The 14,554-nt window shown below is 38.8% G+C and overlaps 1 protein-coding gene across 49 annotated transcripts in view; it reads right to left on the minus strand.

Moving 5' to 3' along the window:
* RIMS2 (regulating synaptic membrane exocytosis 2) overlaps nucleotides 1-14,554 on the minus strand; it is a 748,363-nt gene that overhangs the window by 250,408 nt on the left and 483,401 nt on the right. For all 49 annotated transcript variants that reach the window (XM_078851433.1, XM_078851460.1, XM_078851434.1 and 46 more), the window contains one exon: nucleotides 9,924-9,992. In XM_078851433.1, the coding sequence (XP_078707559.1) occupies nucleotides 9,924-9,992 (69 nt within the window). The remainder of the gene's footprint in view (nucleotides 1-9,923; nucleotides 9,993-14,554) is intronic.

The following is a 14,554-nucleotide window of genomic DNA, read 5'->3' on the forward strand; positions in this document are numbered from 1 at the left end:
AGATTTGGTATTTAAAATAGAGCTAAAGAAAAATGTATTAGCTTTCCATTCAATCACTTTTAATATTAGGATAATTTAAATAGTATCTTATTATAAAGCACTCCCGGATTCTTTCAGAAGAATACAATGTAAAAGGCATTGTATTGATGTTATCCAATAAAAACATTATACAGATGTGGAGAGAGAAACACACATAAATTGTCCAGATTCCCTTTTGCAATCCGTCTTCTTTGCCACACTCTGATGTCACAAAAGAGCCAGAAACTAGACAAATCTCCTCAGCTAAGAATTCCCTGCCATTGAAGAGACTTCAGCTGATGTACAGTAGGCATAGAGGGCTCCTTTACCACCCTCTCTGCCATCTCTGCCCTGCATGGGAATCTTTCTAGAGATAGGAGTGGCATGATAAGATGCTATTCACTAGCTATTGTCTGATGCCAGTCAGCTCCTTGAGGGCCAGTATCAATTGGTGTAGTTTAGGACTGCTCTGAACTACACCGGGACCAATGAACAGCTAATCTGAGACTCAGGGAGCTGCAAGTGGCTTCTCTGTAGCTACTCCCACACTGCACCCAGCAGAGACTGGATGCAGCAGAGAATCTGGCCCAGTGTTTCTAGTTTCCCAAGCATGAACTCTATATTATATGTATTGCATATGAAGGGAAAAAATTATCAAAAATCACTATAACAACATTTGTTATTTTAATTGCTGTAGCCCTCTCTGGGGTAGGTAGCTCAGAATAGATAAACAGGCAGAAAAAGTAATTTGAAAAAGATTTCTGAAGTGCAGTAATTTTTCCAAGTCTGATTTATAATTATTTTCTTTGATTGTTATGAAAGATATGCTTTTCTTGTTGAGGTACAGGATAAAGCAACACTTTCCTTAATAAACTGAAGAATACATATTTGTCTAAATATGACTACAGGTGTGTCATAAATATAAAGGGAAGGGTAAACCCCTTTAAAATCCCTCCTGGCCAGAGGAAAAATCCTCTCACCTGTAAAGGGTTAAGAAGCTAAAGGTAACCTTGCTGGCACCTGACCAAAATGACCAATGAGGAGACAAGATACTTTCAAAAGCTGGGAGGAGGGAGAGAAACAAAGGGTCTGTGGGTCTGTCTATATGCTGCTTTTGCCGGGGATAGAACAGGAATGGAGTCTTAGAACTTTAAGTAAGTAATCTAGCTAGGTATGCGTTAGATTATGATTTCTTTAAATGGCTGAGAAAAGAATTGTGCTGAATAGAATGACTATTTCTGTTTGTGTCTTTTTTGTAACTTAAGGTTTTGCCGAGAGGGATTCTCTGTGTTTTGAATCTAATTACCCTGTAAGGTATCTACCATCCTGATTTTACAGGGGTGATTCCTTTACTTCTAATCTACTTCTATTTCTATTAAAAGTCTTCTTGTAAGAAAACCGAATGCTTTTTCATTGTTCTCAGATCCAAGGGTTTGGGTCTGTGGTCACCTATGCAAATTGGTGAGGATTTTTACCAAACCTTTCCCAGGAAGTGGGGTGCAAGGGTTGGGAGGATTTTTGGGGGAAAGACATGTCCAAACTGCGTTTCCCAGTAAACCCAGTTAGAGTTTGGTGGTGGCAGTGGATATTCCAAGGACAAAGGATAAAATTAATTTGTACCTTGGGGAAGTTTTAACCTAAGATGGTAAAAGTAAGCTTAGGAGGTTTTTCATGCAGGTCCCCACATCTGTACCCTAGAGTTCAGAGTGGGGGAGGAACCTTGACAAGGTGCAAACCATCAAAAGAGACAGCTTTGTAAACAGCTCTCACCAGATATCTTTGAACTTCGTAATGCTCAAAAACTAGAGAGGGCAGGAAACTAAGAAAGGTTCAAATATAAAGGGAGTTTAAGAATCATTTCTTTACAGAGTGTGTAATTAAATATGTGGATCAAATTACCATAGGCAGCGGCAGAATCAGCATTTGTGAACATATTGAAAAAGGAGTTAAAAAGGCAGTTCGAGGAATTATCATTTGCAAGGTTCCTGCCATTTCATTTTCAAGCAGATATGAATGGATATAATTTTGCTTGCATATGTGCACTAAAAATTGCTTTAAGAGCCTCCCATGCCAATAACTGATTTCTAGTCACAACCAGTTTAGCCAGATGGATGGGTTACTCACAAGGTCCCATGATTTTATGAGACCAGTAACAAGGTACACATAAATTAAGAGGTGGGTATGGCTAAAGAAGTGCATCTAAAATGACATAAGGAGTAACTACAGTAGATGAAAGACCAACTGTCATTTGATAGAAAATAAGTAGATGCATAGTGGACTCAACAAGGTGCCTCATGCCTTTTCTCATGTTCACATATGGTATTTGAATAAAAATGAAACATAGAGCAACCCACAGGAGGCTCTTGTCCTTAACAGGTGGAAGAATGTCTTGCCAAATGGAAATTAGATTGGACAGTAGGTTAAGAAAATCATCCATGTGGAGGACGGACAAGTATAACTGTTTCTTAAGCATAAGTACGGAAACATGACAAGTCAAAGCCTAAAGGTTTCTGGGGGGCTTAGGTTGCATGTGCAATACTTTAAATAAGCAAGAATTGCCATGGAAAGGATCAAGACAAATACTTGACAGATGATAGCAAACTTATTTGAGGTGATATCGTATTTATATGACAGAAGGAACAAAGAGCAAAGTGAGCTGTCATGTTAAATAAAACCTGCTGTTAAATAAAAACCAAGAACACAAAATGAAAGAATTGGGATAAGGAGGAAAAGAAGCAAAAAATAAGAGGTAACTCTTGATGAAATGGCGGCAAATATTTAAATCAAGATGACATTGTGATGAGTTTGCAAACTGAGTATAAGAACCGTAAATGAGAGATGTATGTGGATGATGAGACAAGACAACAAGGAATACATTTAAAAAGAAAGTACACAGAGTGACAGCAGTACTGAAAAAGAGAGGCAATTAAATAGATTTTTTCAAGGCCACAGGAACATTATACCTTTCCCACCCACACAACCAGCCCCAATTACAATGCAACCAAGGTAGCAGAAAAATCAAAGTTAAAAAGAACCAAAAGAAATGTGCTGAGGCATATTGCACACTCTGTTAAGAGCAGGAAACTCATCCACAGAATTGTGCAGACTCTCCAACTGTACAGTCATATATCAAAACAGAAGTCAAATAAAGGTAAACTTCATACAATCTATGAAGACATTTAGGTCTTGGAGAATGGAAAGAAAATGCCAATCGATTCTTAACCCATTATCTTAAATAGGAGACTCATACAACTGAAAGAAATTAAGAACAATCTCATTAATCTTGTATGGAACATGATGGCTCTACATACTGTCTGCTACTCTGTGTCAGGAAAAAGAGGATATCATAAGTGGCTGATCAGAACAAATTCAGATGAAGTAGATGAGTAGTCATTATCAGCTTTATTTAAGAATCAACACTCAAAATGAACAACAGGGATAGTTTAACATTTTGAAAGAGTCAACTTGTTTTCAAATAATGTACAAAAGAAGGGAGGAAATCACAAATGCTATCCACTCACCTAGAAAAAAACTCATTTAGGTGAGATAAAAGTATGATCCCAACTTTGCCTCCCAAACTCTTAATACTATAAAATGGACTGCTACTATGTTGAAGGATTTCAAAATGAAATTATGCACTTTTCATCACGTAGAGTATGCGGTCATAGTACTCTTCTTAACTAACACAAAAGGATTAAGAAAACAAGCTAAATAAAGGAGACTTTGGTCTTTCTTGCAAACTGAAATTCTTCCAGTGTGAGGGGGCCCACCATTTTGGACTGGACTATTTAAATATAAGTAATTCTATCCCTTATTTAGCTAGATTTTTCACACCCAGCTATCCTTCTTTGCTCCATCTTTCAGTCCATATTGATAACTTTTTTAGCACCTTGCATTACTACTGTAATTGAACTGAATGAACTCTGAAAAAATCACAGCCTGGATAAAATTAACTGGTGTGCTCAAAACATAAATCACAAAGCAATAATAAAGGGTTGTTATGTGCCACACAATGAATTTGAACTGGCCAGAGATGTCCAGTGGAAAATCCCCCCTTTTGTAGCTGAAAGATCACAGAGGTGGCTCCTCTGCTTCCTGCACCAGCTGTCCCTCCGGCTCGTGGTGAATAGAGAGGGAGGAGACTGTCATGGCCTGAATGGGGCAGACTGTTTCCTTGAAGATGTAACTTGCACTGGAGCCAAGTAACTGGGGCTCAGGGAGTTGCAGCTGGTTCCCCGTGCCCCCGACACAACAACTGTATGCAAACAGAGCTTAGACAGTTGAAAACCAGGTCCAAAATGCCCTTTTCTGTGATGAAGTCCCACAAAGTTGGACAGGTGTATGCATAGCAATACATCTAACCAACATCAGGAGGGACTAACTAAAGAGATTACCAAGGCTATGTTGCTCTGCACTATGAGTCCTAAAACTCTCAGGGCCAAATTTTCAAATGTATTTAGGTGCCCTAAGATGCAGAGGGGCATCTTTTGTGATATTCAAAGATATCTAAGCAGGGAGGTTAGGATCTAACTCCCATTTTTAGGCACTTACATACCTTTGAAAATCTAGCCTTTAGTCTAGCAGCTATGTCTGTAGGCACACAAACATCTCCTCTGAATGAAGCATGAAAGTGCTGCTTGGCAAATCTCACCCACAAAAGCAGACTCTTTCTGGCCAGGAGGCACTCATCCCTCTGACTAACTTTTGACTCCATAAGGACAAACTTCAGTCTAATTACTTGATACAACAGACTAACCATTCTAGTTATGACTGAAATATAGCATTTCCCGCCTTTGGCCCTCGAGGAGTACATATAGGAAATCTGATTTCCAAAGGTCTGGCGTTCTGTGTGAACAGAATGTAACAGCTATAACTATGCCTAGTGCAGTGGTTCTCAAACTTTTTTTTTTGGCAGACCACTTGAAAATTGCCAAGGGTCTCAACCGACCACTTAATGATCTTTCCAAATGTTGTTTGTACCGTTAGCTAACTACTGTAAAGCGCTTTGGATAAAAGCACTATATTAAAAAAAACCCTAAATAATTAACGTTTTTTTGTTTTACAAATAAAAGCACACAACTCATATTTTAAAATCAGTAGTCTTATCTTTCTAATGAGATAGATGTGCCCTCTCTCCCCGCCACAGCAGCCCCCGACCTGGGGCTGGGAAGGAGGGGGTCTCCCCCACTGCAGCAGCCCCCAAGCTGGGCTGGGAAGGAGGGGGGTCTCTCCCCTGCCACAGCAGACACGGAGCTGAGGCTGGGAAGGAGAACCATCTCTCCACGGCAGCCGCAGCCCTGGAGCTTGGGAAAGTCTGGCCACCACAGCCCTGCATGTTACCAAAATCCCCCCCACCCCCTCTTCTCACCCCACTGCCCTCTCCCACCTACCCCATATTCCCCCAAGGCCACGACCTCACCTTACATGTGCGTCTTCTCCAGGGTCCAGGCACCTAATTACCGGAGCCATGCCTGCGCAGCTCCACTAATTAGGCAGATGGCTGCCCAGGCACGCACCTTAGAGGGAACTATCCACAGACCACCTGAACGGAGCTCGTAGACCACTGGTGGTCCGCGGACCACAGTTTGAGAACCTCTGGCCTAGTGTATGCTATAAGGGCTCCTTTGGGGATGCTGGCTGAAAGCAAAAGGAAGGGAGATTAATGGCTTGATTTCAGAGGAATCTAGAGATAATTTCAGGAGTAAAACTTGTAACTCTCTGAGGCATACCTTGTCATTATGCATGATCAGGAAAGCAGCTAGCTCCCGTATATTCATAATTGAAGTAATGGCCCCCAAGAATAGAAGTAACAGACAGCTTAACAGAAAACCAAAAGAAGGGAACTAGCACTACTAATGACTTGAGGAGAAGAAAACACCTTATGAAAAACTAAGTTAATCACTGGTTCTATAGAATGAGGCTTTGCTGAAATAATTTCACTGTCCTCAGACGTCTGTTCACTAAGAGTATAAACCTCTGGTAAATGGAAACGCACAGGAAATGGAACAGGATTTCAGATTCATTCTCCAATCCTTTCCTACACACCAATAAAACTTATCCCAACTTTTGTGGTAAATTCTAGAGGGGGATATTTATCTGGACTATAGTAACCTGTCTGAAGCCCCTATAGTTTCAGGTCTTTCTTTTCATTAGCCAGACGTTTACATGCAGTTTCCCGGTGCACTGTATGACCTGTGTTTCTACTTTCCTGGAGAAAAATCAGATCTGTGGGTGAGAGCATCAGCAGCCTTGAATCCTTTGACCAGTAAGGGCAGTCTGGGGTTTATTAGAATGAGTACTTCTTTGTCCATCTTGTCCTTTACAGGACTCCCTTTCCTTCAAGGGGAAAGGAGAAACAACAGGCCTCTTTAGTTGAGAGAGAAGGTTTGCTTTGCCCAGGTTTGAGATTTCATGTACCGATCAAAGAATCTAGGGATCTTGGTGGTCACAAGAGGTCCACTGCTGGGGTGATCCATTGATTGCTTACTGATTGGAAGTCCTGCAGATTCAATGCCCAGTACCTGTTGGCTCAGCCGATTAACCTGCAACTCGAGAAAGTCTGCCCATTGCATTGCCATGTTGAACAGCAGGTGATCTTCTGCACACAGAACTAGGGTCAATGCTTCCTGTATCAGTCTTCTACTGCTGATGCCCCCTTGCTTATTAATATACCTAACTACAGTGGGTGTTGTCCATACACAACAGGGCTATGAGATTCAGGATTTCATTTCTGAAGGTTTGAAGGGCAAACCCCACTGCCCTGTGTTCCAGTAGGCTGACTTGGAGACACTTCTCCTGATGGGACCAAGTGTCTTCACGTAACTAGGATCAGACAGTTACACATCTCTGCAGGTTTGCATCGGATGTTGTTTGGACTGTCTGAAAATCGTGCAGCAGTACGACTTTCCAATCACAACAAGGACTGCCTGACCACTGGTGAGAGTAAGATTGTGGCTTGCAGATCATTCTTTGGGTTCCATTGCTCCAACATGGTACCATGATGCATATTAGCAGATTTTTGTGTCCCAAATTACTAGATCTATGGATGACATTTCTAGTATGTGTTTGGCTGAATTATTCAGGTGTCTCCTGACATGAACTATCACCTTTGAAAATTCTTTTCTGAAAGCATTGACTTACCCCTAAAGCGATGTCAACACATGCTTTAGCAGCTAATAAAGAATTGGCTAGATTCTGTCATTGTATTATAAAGCCCAAGTGTTTCACAGCAAGTCCATCAATTGTCAAACAGTAGTGAGAGAGTCTGTAAGCACTGGGGTGCTGACATTAGGCCAGATGGACTGATTTTCCCCACAAGTTAAATGGGGTATTTCTGAGGCAACTGAGCAATGGGAATATGAAAGCATTCATCTTTAGAATCTACAGAGGCAAGAGCAATCCCTCAGGCCTTACTATGGTGATGACTGAGCATACGCTAGAAGTTGAGCCACTTCAGATCTAAACTAAGATAAACTCCTATTGACATCTTTGGCACAGCAATTAGGAGCAATCAGATCTCCAAGAATCACTGTCTCTCTGTTATGGATTGAATATGTCAGAAGGACTGTGGTGCTGCTTCCTCTCCTCACTGTTTTCTAGGTAGAGAGATTGGGGCAAGCGGGGCAGAGACCTGGATATTCACTAAATCCACAAACTAATCTAAAAAACTCACCAAATGAACCTAATGGTCTTCTGAGATCTGTACCAAGTGCTGTCTGAAGAAAGGAAGTAGAAAACTTCTCTTAAAAGGAGAGGAGGAAGTTTCAGAGCCCTGGGATCAAAAGCTCTCCATGGCTTGGTCTGCAAACTCTTCCAGTTTTGATTTGTTCCTGAGAATTATTTCATGGTGAGATATTTGGAACCTTGGTCTTTAGTGAGATTTGAAGGGAAACTAACAGCAACCTGAGTGTTCTTTATGCTAGGAGGAGGAATATGATACTTTGGTCATTCTGGAGCAGAATTTTTCTCATCCTGGACAGTCTACAGGGTTTGATCTTCCCTAAATAGCTTTTTTCCTAAAAGGGGCAGGCTATAAGGCACTGTTCAGTTTGGAATTGTGCTTTTCATGAAATTCTTCTGCCCGTAAGATTATTGGTAAGCAGAAGAGAAGAAAAAGTCACCAGATCCAAGGAGGCAACAAGAAAAGCTATCTTCAAGTCATATTTCTCCCAGGATTCCTCCACAGTTTCTTTGTGATCTGGAAAACAGGCTTAGGGCAGGGGAAATCTATGGCCTCTTTGGCCACTGAGAATGGTGCCAGGAAAGGAGAAGGGTGAAGGAACTCCTAAAGAACAACTTGCAGAGTGAGGAGAAGTACCCTACAACTATCCTTCCTGTACTCTCAAACATACAGAAGCTTATGGGGAGGTGGAAACAATGACCGGTTGCATCCTGGAAAGCTGAATGTAAATGAATTATGGCACAGTTAAACTTGGATGAAACCAACTGTTTTCAGATCACCCTCCTTGTTCACAGTTTTGTGAACCTTGGCTCAGGCCTGGTGCTCACTATGGAAGTTGGACTATCTGTTTGATGCCTGCCCATGAATGCAAAGGAACCAGAATGAAATATCCTCTCAGGAGACAGAACTGGAGCCAGGAGACAAAAGATAAAAAAGGGGCCAGCCATATGGAACCATATCTCAGCTGCAATCCCTACCCCATCAAACATGCTTCTTCAAAGGCACAACTGCCAGCTGGATGTGTCTACTATGCAGCAGAATTCCCTCTTAGGGCTTGTGTAGACCAGGAAGATGCATCATGTTAGAAATGTGTTAACTAATATGATGTGTAGCAACTAGTGTTGACAAGGACAAGTTTTAAAATGTATTATCTGGTTATGGTAATGAGGACCCTCCAGTTACTCATAATTAGTGAACACATTAGGTACTAAATTGTGTTTTACATTCTGTTAGTTAGATGTGTTAGTTAATAATGATTTCTAACATAATTCCTTTCTCCACTGTAGACAAGGCCTACGACCATAAGGTAGTGATAGATATGGGGCCAAAGGTGGGCTGCAACAAAAAGGGGGAACTAGATGTGAAAAAAACTAGAAATGTTGGGGACTGAGCTAACAATCCAGACAACTACAAAGCGCACCCCAGTCCAGAATGGTGCCTCTTGCAAAAGAAAGAATTAAACATGACTGGCATAAGGATTTTTTCCTGTCACAGGATGTCCCTTTTTGTTTCTGTGGGATGTTTAAAGACTCAAAAGGATAGTGTATGGGTTTTATTACTGTTATTTTTTCTTTATAAAAACAATTGTTGGTTTTTTTTCTATTTATTATCTTAGAAATATCCAGAAATGCAAAATGTAGTCTCTTCTGGTTTTACTGATGGATGTCTTGGAGAACTAAGAGTTCTATATTGTGAGCTCTTTGCATTTTATTAGAAGAGGTTGGATCTTTGCCAATAACATTTTTTGTCTTAAATACTCATGAAACACCAAAATTAAATGCCTGTTAACAAAACAAATACACTTTTAAAAACATATGGCTAAAATTCCCTTCCTCTCTCAAATGTTCAGCTTTCTGAGCCCTTGACTCCAGTGTTTTCACTATTTCACTATGATTTCACCATAGAGTTTTCCAGATAACATGAATTCTGAGTTAAAAAGAAAGCACAACAAAATAAAACTCTTTTTTCATTCTTTTGGACAAAATACATTATAAAGAAGCCAAAAAGGAAAAGGGATCATTGCTTTCCCCCTTTACAAGTCATTTTTGTAGTTAATGCATTAAGAAAAGCTAGCTCACAGCATTCTGCGTGTTTGTTAGAAAAATGTGTATTGAGTGCCGATTTATTTTCTACCAGGAGAAAAGCAACATTAAATTAATCATAGTAAATTATAAATAAGAAAGCTCTTTACTGAAACTAGAAGAATGCATTTAGAAATTCATACCTGAAACTACACCAATTCCATCATCACAATCATAGTCAGAGACTTCACTATCACTGATTCTTTTGGACCCTGCAGAAAAAGAATGGTCACAAACATACCATTGTTATTACTGTAAGTCAGAACTGCTCAGGCAATAATAATAACCAAATGAAATGCATTTCAGACTACACAACTTGGCAAAAATATATAGATAAATACAAGGAGAATCAATACAGGATCCTTGGAACAGAAAGATATATATATTATTGTAATGGTTATTAATTAGTGGCACATTAACTATTTTCCTTGAAATCCATAAAGTAATAGTTCAAAAGTGAAAGAGTGAAATCCAGCTGCAAAATACCGAAGTTATGTTATGTTTTTTTCTTGTTTGCAATATAGCTAAACTCATATATAAACACTTGGAAGATGAATTATAGCTATTATGTTAAATGAATGCTACATTTTCTAAAAGATAATGATAATCATTATTAGAGTTGGCAGCTTCATATGCATAGTTTGCATCCTGCAAGGCAAATTATAGCTGTGAAAATTCAGAGGAAAAGACGTATTTTAATTGTACCACAGCAAGCACAACACTTGTTAAAATAGCTAGAGCTTAGTTGGCAAAAGCAGATTCTAAATCCATAATTAGACCTAAAATGTAGGTCATGTATGACAAATAAATGTGTTAGCCTCTGTTTGGCTTAATTTTACTTATACACACTTATCTCTTTCTTCTTTGGCATCTTGTAAGTACAGCTCTGCCCAACTTGTTTTATTGCTGATATTGGAATGTTCAAATCTGTATACTAACATGTCGGTGATACTCACCCATTAATAAAAGAGAATGTACTTTTTCAAATGAGGACAAGGAAATCCGTAGTAATACATATTAACAAATGATTACATGGTCACAACTGTGTGTCAGCTCAGACTGTTTGCAATCATCCAATAGGTCACCAGCTATGAGACTGAACCTACTTGCCACCAGTCCTTGACATGTGTGCAAGGTTTCTGATGGGTAGGAAAGGGATGATTAATCTACCTGGAAGATGCAGAAAAAATAGTAGTTTTGAAGGGTAAAACCAAGACATAGAGACTAAGAAGAATCACTACTCAGGGGAATGGAGATTATTCACATATCTCTCCGGGTGGATCCTAGACCCCTGCTCCACAGTAGGGGAGAACCCTATTGTAATAGAATCAGGGGCATATAGCCAGATTGGGGATCCCATGAAGAGGATGTGCCCCCCTGGTGCATAGTGCATGCCACTTTATAGTGGGGAATTTTCAATGAGGAGTATGAACTGATCACTATATTTGATTGATGCTCATTCCCCTCCAGCTCAAAGCCCACAATCTACAATTCAGCCCTTCATTGCTCAAATAAAGCTGTTTAACTTGGAAATACTTGGAAATGTAATTTTTACTCTTGAAAAAAAACTTATAAAGTGTTATAAGTTAACTTGTTTTGTTACTAAATTAATTCTGTAATTGCATTAGAAAGATGTTAATTGTTATTGTTTATATGATATACCAATTTTTAAGCACAGTTGAGAACCTGAAAATTATCAATGCAAGGAAAGCCAGGCCTACTCTTACTATAATGTATAACTTTAAGATAGACTGACTATGATTAGTTTAATAGGTTATGTAAATAATTTTAAATTTCCATGCATGTGGTTTGTTGCTTTTCTTTTGAAGTCCATTGGTTGGATTAACACAAGGAGAAAGAACAATTTACCACTAGGAAAGACCCAGAGAATCAGGGCGAGAGTGAAGGAGCAGGTTCCATACTCATAAAGGACGTACTGTAAACAGGGTAATTAAGGAGAATACTTAAATTTGACTTAAAGGCAATTCTGGATCTGATTATTCCCTAATTATAGAGTTCCTGAGGGGACCTTCCATAAAAATCTAGCCTAACCCACAGGGAAAGAGAATCATCCACACTTGTAATATTGTCCCTGATGTTCTAGACCCAGTAGAGAGCCTTCCATATGGTACTGATAATAACACCAGGATGGAACATGGACAGGGGTACATGCTTCCATCCCCCCTGGCACCAGCACAAAAACCAAACTATAACACACCTTAACCCCAAGCTACTTTGTGACCCAGGGACCCCTTTATGCCAATTTGCAGAGGACAATTCATCTGAATAGGGTTTTATATGGATCCTCTGGGTCAGATAGCTGCATAATAGTTCACTGAAGGCAGCATGTGAGGTCTACACTAAGAGGCAGTAGCCTACTGGTCACCGTAATCATTGTGAAATGTGTGTATGGATAATATTTAAGGTGTTATATATCTATACTGAAAATTATGTTCTTAAAGTCTTAGAATTAAGTCAGGTCACCAGGAGGTGACATACCTCAGAAATGTTACTTTCAGGCAAGAGGTAACTGATATCTATTTCCCTGTCTGGTCATTTATGTATTGTATGCCTCACAGTGCATGCCTATTTGCATACTGAGTCAGCTGCATGTTTAGATATTGTGCAATATAAAGAGAGGAAATCTACAGGAAGAAAAACAGCAGGGGGTATCCGATTTATGAATAAAGACAAAGGATTGGTCTGGTATATCTTGGAGTACAAAGAAACACCCAGAATCCTTCACCCAGGAGGCAAACTGACAGTGTCTCTTTCTCATGAAAGAAGGGTCACAGCCAGTGTGGCTGTGAAGCGCTGCAGTGATTTTCAGTAAGCAATATTTTATTAGACATGAGCATATCTTGCTAATTAATTATTAGAATATTACTTCTATATATTTTTATAATTGCAATTAACAGGGCTGTTTTAATATATTTTAGAATGTTATGTTAAATATTCTAGAGACAAGATATGCATTTTTAATGATGAAAATAAAATTTTTTTATTAACTTTTAAAGAATCATCAAAATATCAAATGTAGAGTAAGTGTTTTTTTGGGCTTGGTGGTTTTTTTGGGGGGTGTTATTTTAACAAGATAAGAAAATTTTCACTTAAAAAAATTCCCTTTGGACATTAATGTTTTTAGGTAGGATGGAGGAAATAAAGTGTCTGCCTGGAACTGGTAAGTTTTGTGAAGTAGTCAGACCAAACTGAGTGTTTATTTAAAATGTCTCTCATTAGCCCCAGAAACAGAAAAAGTTTGAAAGGTTCAGATCCCTCATTGGAATCAATGTATAAGATACTACTGTGAATGGTGGCTGCAGAGTTTAAAACTTCTTGTAAGTTTTGCAAGTGTGGTATTATTTAGTAATTCTGATGGTTTTTTCCTTTATAGCCCATTGAAGATGCAATTCTGGAATCACACATCAGAGCTCTGAAGACGTAGACTTCTATCTTTTCTTACCTGTGCCCTGTAAAATTACCCCTTTTTAATCTGAGCAACTAGAACAAATGCCAACAAGGCAAAAAAAAATCAATCTCAGGTTTATCTGGCACTATTGAAAATGAAACATGTTCACAAATAAATTATTCCCAAGGAATAATAATAAATAATAAATAAAATAATAAAATAATAATAATAATAAGTTCTTATTTAGCACTTTTCATATGTATGTTTCAAGATGTTTTATAAAGGAAGGTATGTATTATGTAAGTGCAAAAAGGGAGTCATTCTCCGCTCTGAAACCAGTTCAAACTCCATTAGTATGGTGTATGTGACAGCCATGTTGTGACAGACCTAGGGTGGACTCTCAAGACTGATAGCCTTACAGAATATAAATGGATCATTGCCTCTATCCTTCAGTTCTATCTTGGCTCTATTTTAATGTAAGGAATAGCACTAATTAAGTGTCCTAGAATATAATTTATTAACAAATCATCCCAGTCTAGGGTGAATATTGTCTTTCATTATGACTTATTACATTTGTGTGTTGAAAACAAAATACACACCATGCTACATGATTATCTAGTCTAAAACTTAAAAATTACCTCAAGGAATAACTGGCCTCCTCCAAAGCCCATTGAAGTCAATGAAAATACTCTCATTGGCTTCAGTAATCCCTGGGTCAGGTCTAATAGGAATAAATTACCCAAAATCACAATCCATTTTTAAAAAGAGAAGTGATACAGATAAAAATAACTCTGTAAATATGGCAACTTACTGGTGTAAATACTGTATGTGTTTCCTATGTTTCTTCCAAGACATCTCTCTTTATCTTACTGCAAGTAATACAGTACCAAATTGAACAAAAGCAAAACTAAGTTATTCTGCTTTACACATCAAACGCATACAAGTTTCTTTTTGGTTGGCTGTGTTAGAATGAGCCTGTGACACTGCACCCCATATTCTTCGCAGTGATATTATTATGATATGACTATGGCATAATTCTGATATATTTTATGCAAGATAGATCATGTGAGATATCATTTGAAAGGTTTACTGTAATATCATTATCCTATTTGTACCCATGTATCATTTTTGTATCTGAAGTTAGGAATATTGACTATATATCTGTATTACAAATGTGTTTACACCTGGGGAACACCAAGTAGGCAAAAGATTGCCAGTCTAGATGGCTGGCTGGGAAGGGCCCATTCAGGTTAAAGGGCCATTAGGAGAAAACAATAGGCCTTAGAAGCAGCTAATCTCTCTTCCTGAGGACACTGTAAACAGCCTCTCACTCATGGCTGCTATGACACTATCAGGTCACCTGGT

This window comes from Lepidochelys kempii, chromosome 2, assembly GCF_965140285.1.
Source record: "Lepidochelys kempii isolate rLepKem1 chromosome 2, rLepKem1.hap1, whole genome shotgun sequence".
NCBI classification, from domain to species: domain Eukaryota; kingdom Metazoa; phylum Chordata; order Testudines; family Cheloniidae; genus Lepidochelys; species Lepidochelys kempii.